General features: G+C 45.9%; 1 protein-coding gene across 1 annotated transcript; it reads right to left on the bottom strand.

Annotated features, from left to right (window-relative positions):
- Positions 1-320: 320 nt before the first annotated feature.
- On the bottom strand, positions 321-6,693 carry NKX1-1 (NK1 homeobox 1). Its single transcript, XM_034772541.1, has 2 exons — positions 6,222-6,693; positions 321-1,078 (listed from the first exon to the last, which is right to left on the bottom strand). The coding sequence occupies exons 1-2, from the start codon at positions 6,691-6,693 to the stop codon at positions 321-323; spliced, it is 1,230 nt and encodes a 409-aa protein (XP_034628432.1).
- Positions 6,694-7,045: the final 352 nt, after the last annotated feature.

The following is a 7,045-nucleotide window of genomic DNA, read 5'->3' as shown; positions in this document are numbered from 1 at the left end:
GGGCTGTCCCTTGGCTTCTGGAGGAGCCAGGCGCGCAGAGGGAATTCAGGGGCGTCTCTTGCCCGTTAGGGTGATTGCGAGTTCGGAGCGCGCAGGGAGAACTCAGAGCGGGCGCGGCGCGTAGTACCCATCCCATTGGGGCGAATGGGAGCTCTGAGCGCGCAGGGAGAACCCGGAGGGCGCGGCGCGTAGTACCCATCCCACTGGGGCGAATGGGAGCTCTGAGCGCGCAGGGAGAACTCAGAGGGCGCGGCGCGTCGTATCCTTCCCAGGGTCTGCTGCTCCAGCGGCTCGCAGTCCCGGGGCCGGGGGAGGTAGGTTTATAGGTGCGGGGTGTAGAAGGCCGGAGCCCCGTAAGTCTGCGAGCCCAGGACAAAGGGCGAGAGGACGGCGGGGCTGGGCAGGAAGGGCAGCTGGGCAGCGCACACCAGCCCTCCGGTGGGGTGTCCCGGGTAGCCCCCGGGGCCGTGCATGGAGAGCGGGTTGCCCATGGGCGGCGAGTGGCTGAGCGGGCTCAGCCCCCCGCCCAGGCCGCCTCCCCCCAGGCCTCCTCCGGCCCCGCCGCCTCCTGCCCCGCCGCCCGTCGGGGCGCTGGTGTCGGCGCCCGGGTTCTGCTTCTTCCACTTGGTGCGGCGGTTCTGGAACCAGATCTTGACCTGGGTCTCGGTCAGGCTGAGCGACAGCGCCAGGTTGAGGCGCTCGCACACCGACAGGTACCGCGTGGACTTGAACTTGTTCTCCAGCGCCACCAGCTGCTCGTAGGTGAAAGCGGTCCGCGCCCGCCGGGGCTTGCCCGACTTGGAGTCCGAGCCCGTGCGCTTCCTCTTGGGCTTGGCCTGCGGGCCCCCGCCCGGGGCAGGAGGTTGGGCCGGCGGCGGCGGCGGCTGCTGGCTGCCTGGCTCCCCGTCCTCGGGGTGGTGGCCGGGCTCTGCCTCGCCGGACCCCGCCACGCCGCCCAGGCTGCTGCTCTCCTCGCTGCACAGCTCCTCCTCGTCCTGCAGCTCGCTCTCCGGGCTGCGGCTGGGCCTGCTGCTGTAGTCCAGGTCGCACTCCTCGGCCTTGTACAGCTCCCCATCCTCTGCGCACAAGCAAGGAGAGGGGTTAGCTTAGCAGCTCCCATCCCACCCTGCCCCAGCACCCACCCACCCAGCCTGGAGAGGGCCCTGTGAGGCCCCCAGCTCTACAGCCAACCTGGAAGGGTTAAGAAAAGATGGCCCCCACACCTAAATCCAGGCTGTTTACACACACACCTACTGGAAAGGGGGGTGGGGGCAGAATCCAGGCTCCAGTGGGGCACAAAATGCGAATCTGCCCTCCCAGCCTCCAGTCCAAGCTCCTTAGGCCAAGCCACCCTCTGAAGGAGAAGTAGAATTGTTAGAGGGCAGGGGGAAGTTGGCAGTAAAGTGCCCTGTTTTCTTTCCTCAAGGTTGCTGCTGGGCCTCAAACTGGAAGGACTTGGAATGAAGGTGATGTGAGGTTTCCTACATTTTTGGGGGGTACACAGCAAAATCATTCATCCTAAGAGAGGCACTTTATAAACCCTGTCCTACCATTCTTGCAGCATGAGGGAGTCTCCCATATCCCCTCCCCAAGGGAAGGAAAGGTGGCAGGCCTGGAGCAAATTCGCCCTTTGCAAAGAGGAAATTTAGGGAGAGCCCTCTTGACCTGAAAGGATTGTGTTGTAAAGCTCTCTGGGAGAAGATTTTCCTTTGAGTCGTGAGTGGTTTCTGTCCCTTGTAAACACCATACATATGTACTAAGTATTTAGATGGGTAAATGGGCATGGGAGAGAAGATAAACGGGGCTTGCAACAGTTGCTTTGTAGATCAGGGTTTATATTTTCCTTTTTCACTGTAATCTGGATGGCACAAATATTGCAAAAATTCAGAAAAATAAATTTCAGTGAGTGTAACTTTCTAAAACGTTAGGGGGTCTGTCTCTATTGTAATAACTCTGAGGGAGGAATCTTCCGTCCATAGGTTCTCCGAATAGGAAGTCCCGAAGTGCTTTTTAGTAAGAAATCACCTTTGTCTAAACCTGGGACACCGTATATAATAGCTTCCAATCCTAAAACTCTAACTGACCAAGCTAAACGCTTTACAAATATAGAACATTACTTAGTGGACAATAATGAGAAGTCCTACTTTGTAATCATTCTTTGTTCATCGTCCGAATTAAAAATGATTGTGAAATGCTAAGGAATAAAATTAATCTTATTATTGCTTGTAGAAGCAATCACAGTATCTTCCATGGCACTTCTTTCCAGAAGCATCAGGAATGCTAATATTAAAATATTGAAATCATTTGACATTTTAGAAGTTAGACATCTCTTTATGCAATGGCTTCAGAATAGAGCTTTGAAAAATTAGGTCTTGAGAAATGAACAATAACTAATATGGAACATTTTGGAATGACACAGTGGTTTTCTGTAGGAAGAAAAGAACACCCTTGATATTACTTTTTATTTTAGTTATTTAAATTATCTGCATTGATAGAAGATTTGCTGCCTTCTGTTTTGGCATGTTTTTAACCGTTTCTGTGCCTTGTTTGTTCTCGTGCTGTTCCTAAGGTAGAAGTATTAAACTGGAGTAAATACTTGTATTGATTAGCAGAGCAGATACAAACTTAATTAAACTCATTTTGTGTAATGTACAAACTAGTTAACGGTCATTTAATTTATTTGGGTTTATATTATGCTCCAATTAACGGGACTCCAAATGAGAACAAGATAATTATCCGATATTTAGGGCCGTTGTACTTCTGGGGAAGATCAAGTCGTTATGAAACCTGAAATAATATTTGTAAAGGAGTCGCTTCTCCCTGTGGATCATGCCTCAGACATTTCTGACACCTTGAAGGCCGGATGCTATATTAATTTGACCATCCCAAAGTCCCAGGGAAGTAAAAAAGGAATTTAGGAATACATCAAATGCAGGATCGGGCCTCAAGCTGGAGTAAAATAAATAAAATACTTTGTCCTCATCACATTTAGATACTTCTAAACTTCCTGAATCCGTCTGCCTTTTACACCTAGATAGCCCACTATAGCTATTATGTGTAAAACCCCCCTCCCTCCCACAAATTAAATAGCGAGTTGATCATTATGGGTTTACTTTAGTCATTTCAGTTCCATAAATACTACGGCTATACAGTCTCTCTCAAACTTTGCCAAATCTTAAAACCAAATGCTGCATATTCAATTAGGTGATTATTTTTAATTGAGAAATTTAAAAAAGTGAAAAGATTTTGTTCTGCGAAATAAGCTGATTTCGGCTAAGCCTTGGATATTGCTGGCTCCCTACGGGAAAGAGAGAGAGACAAGTTTATTATAGTCACCTTAACCCGCAAAACCAATGTTTAGTAATCTGGGGACTTTTTAAACGAATAATACTTTCCATCTTGGTGTTAAAAATTAGAAAATGGAAATTTGGAATTATGACAGATATATAGAAATAGGAGACTATGGTTAAGGGGGTTTTAAATGTAAAATAGTGTATGAAGATGAAATAAAGTTCAAATAATCTACATCGAGTAGAAATTAAATTATAGATGGATGCCATTGTATAGGATATTTTTGTACACACACCTTTCCACATATTCTTGTTGCAAACATATGCGAGTGTTTATATGTGTAGGGGTAAAAATAACAACATACTTACGTTCAATACAGATGACACAGAATGTGTATGTTGATTACTTTAGTTTTTTTTTTTTTTTTTGGCAATAATTTCTAAACATTCCCCAGCCCCTTTTCAATAAGGGAATATTAAAATATTTTCTAAACAACAACTGCACTGATAATTGTCCAAGGCAACATCACTCTGGCTTTGCAACTGTTAATGCAAACCAAATTAACCAGAGTTTTATCAATTATTTCTAAAACTAAATGTGTTCTGCAAGATGAACTTAAATATTTTCTATTTTCAATGTAGTTGTACTTTTTCTGGGTGTAGAGAATCATAATGATTTTCGGATCATTTTCCCCACCCCCACTGAACTAAACCAACTGCTTGATCTACGGTTACCCAAGGTGATGGTGATGATGGGACCATAATGCGATTAACTTTCATTATTTCTGAGTACTCACAAATCTATTTTTGCATGTTTCTAGCTTTACAAAATATTAGCCTAGTTAGGACCGAAGAGATAAATCGTGCAAAATCTCTAGGCAACTTGTCATTGGGCAAAGTTTAGTATTGCATGAGGTTTCTAAATATATTTACTATTAGAGAAATGAATGATAGAATTGCATTTCTCTCCTTGTCTGGAGATAAAGTAGAAGATTGGTGATAGGCTGACCTCGTCGGTCTTTCTGATTGAACAGATCTATTTAGTATGACAAAAGTCAGATCTGTGTAGACAAATACTTTAGGTGTACTCGGAGTTTTAAAAATCTCTTTGGAATTCTGTTTACGTCTAGCTCCTGCTATTGCTTTGATGATTAAAAACAGCTCTACTATAAAGGGGTTTGTGTTAAAACAGGTAGAACTAAAACCTATTTTACAACCTAATTTTAATTGATCTAGGCATTCTATCGCAGAATTGTAAAGCACCCATAGAATTATAAAGACACCGATCTCTCTGGTAATCCTATCCCAGAAGTTTATTTTCCAGTCTTCAAACACAACCCGCTGCTGTCCCACCCCTCAAAATACAGAATATCAAGAGAGATTTTTCCATGTGTGCTATCTTTTCCCGGAAGTGCTCTAATATCCTCAGAGTCACAGCGTTTAGAGGTGAGAAAGTTGGAATATTTGGACCTGGAAAGAAAAAGCAATCTAGAGCTTGGGTCGAATGCAATTCCCGATCAATAGCGAGCCCTAATAAGTGTAATAGGTTTTAATCGAGTAATTATCCGAATTTTGACCCTATAATTTAGATGTTAGGAGAGAGTTTGCAAGGTGCTTGAAAGAGATATGCACAATTCGATAATAGGATATCGACCCAGGGAGTCCTACATGCCACTCTGGGGCGATTTCCCCCATTATCCAGCCTCTTTACGCTGCTAAGCACATTTTACCTTAAATGTAATCGAAGGAATTTAATTGTTTTTCCAGAGATAACCAGCATTTTGTCACAATTAGTCTGATTTGTCCTAAAAAAGCCAAGGGGAGAGAGAAAATTGAATCTGTCGCCCAGAGCAACGCTCAGCAGGCTGGGGGTGGGGTGGAGAGGGGAGATGGTTCTAAAGGCTGGCGGAGGGAACATACATAAAAGTCATAAAAGCGACTTTGATACTTGGAAAATCCAGCCAAAGTGGGACTTATTTGATGATCTGAGAATGAATTTAAAATCCTGTTGGGCCTGCTCATTCAAATGGCCTGCAGCCCCTTCAATTCTCTCTGCAAGTTTGCTTCAGCAGTAACTTACACATGCCTGTTACCCTCGAGAACAAAAATAAGACACCAGGACGGAAGCTGTTATTCTGTGATATAATGCGGAGTGCGGTTCCATTCGCTCCCAGTAATCAAATGAATTCAGTGAGGCGTGATGGACCAGGTACATTTAATACAACATTACCCCCTGAAATGTAACGCTTTCTAGCCAGATCGCAGGCACCAGAGCCCAGGAGGAAGGCGCTTGACTTTTGCTAACGGTTTCTGCCCCAGATTTGCGTTTGTATTTCCTTGTTTGCAGAACTGCAGCTAAAGTTATTTATCGTGTGTCTGATTAAATTGTCAAGCCACCTGTTCGGGAAAAGGAAAGGAAGGCCCAAAGGGTACATTTGCCTGAGAGGGCATGCACACCACACAGTCTCCAACTTGGAAGTAGTGCCCAACATTAAACTTTACGCAACTGAAAGGAGGGCCAGGCCAGAAAAGTTTCACCTTGCATTGGGCATATAAACCAGCAGACATCACATACGTTAAACCAGTCAGACCTCGCTACACACTGAAACCACCCACTTTAATAAGTGGGAAGAGGTGCTTATAAAATGTTATGCGTTAGTCCCTCCGCATGTACATTCTTAGCCAAGTGTAGAAGCAACAATTAAGGAACATTTGCCCTTTACAGCAGACCCCCACGTGCAGTTGCGCCCTTTATTATATCTGACAGAAGGCAGTGGTGATGGTGGGTGTCTCTGAGACTCACCTTTAGAAGCATGTAATCACACTGCATAATATTTTCAGGCGCTCTTTATCATTCCCCCCCGTAGTCGGCTATTTGCTCCAGACACGAGTCAGACACTCTGTGGAGGTTAACATGCAAAACGTACTTACTGAGTAAGTCCGAGGACTTTTTGCACGTTTCAAAATCTTCACTCAGAGCCTTTTGATCTGCTAGTTCCGTTCCTGACTCCTCGGGTTTATCCTCTGCCCCTAGAGTGAATTCGCTCCCTGCGGATTTGTACAACACAGAACATTGCCGCTTTTTGCTGTTGAATTTGTTGGGATCCAGAATGTCCAGCACTGAAAAAGAGGTGGTTCTGTGGACCACGGGTAGGGCTGCCACTGCCCCCTCTTGTCCAGGGGTGTTGCTCTGATTGTCGCCTGGCCTGTCTCTAGTTCCAGGACACGAATAGACTGGGAGGTCGTTGCTGGAAGAAAGTCTCTGGTCCCCGTGGCTGTCCATGCTTTCCCCGTGAAGGCAGCCGGACACTGGCTCCACTACAATGCCAGCCTGGCTTTCTGCTGCTGCTACTGCTGGGATAGAGATGTCACTCCCCTGAGTCTTGTCTCTGCTCACATTCATGACTTTTCAGAGCCCCTTCCAATTGCAACTCTTTCCCTGTCTGCGAACTTCAGCGGGAAACTCCTGTCTTGCAATCAACGCGGGAGCTGCTTTGTGTATCGTTAATTTAGCACAGAGGCGAGCTGGTTCCTTTAGGTTTATAGGATTGCACGAGGCTAGGTCCAACCTGAATTGGATTCTCCCGTGGATAAAGGAAGTCAAAGGGTGATGCTCCACTCAGTTGCTCCTTTTTTCTTCTCATCATCCTCACAGGGCTACCTAAACATTTATGCCCCCTCACTCACTCACACACACACGGGCAAGGCTGTATCTTATTTATGCATTCATATTTAGCAGTGGGTTGTAATTGGCT

Source organism: Trachemys scripta, chromosome 5, assembly GCF_013100865.1.
Source record: "Trachemys scripta elegans isolate TJP31775 chromosome 5, CAS_Tse_1.0, whole genome shotgun sequence".
Classification (NCBI taxonomy): Eukaryota; Metazoa; Chordata; order Testudines; family Emydidae; genus Trachemys; species Trachemys scripta.
This window is presented reverse-complemented; position numbering and strand designations above follow the sequence as displayed.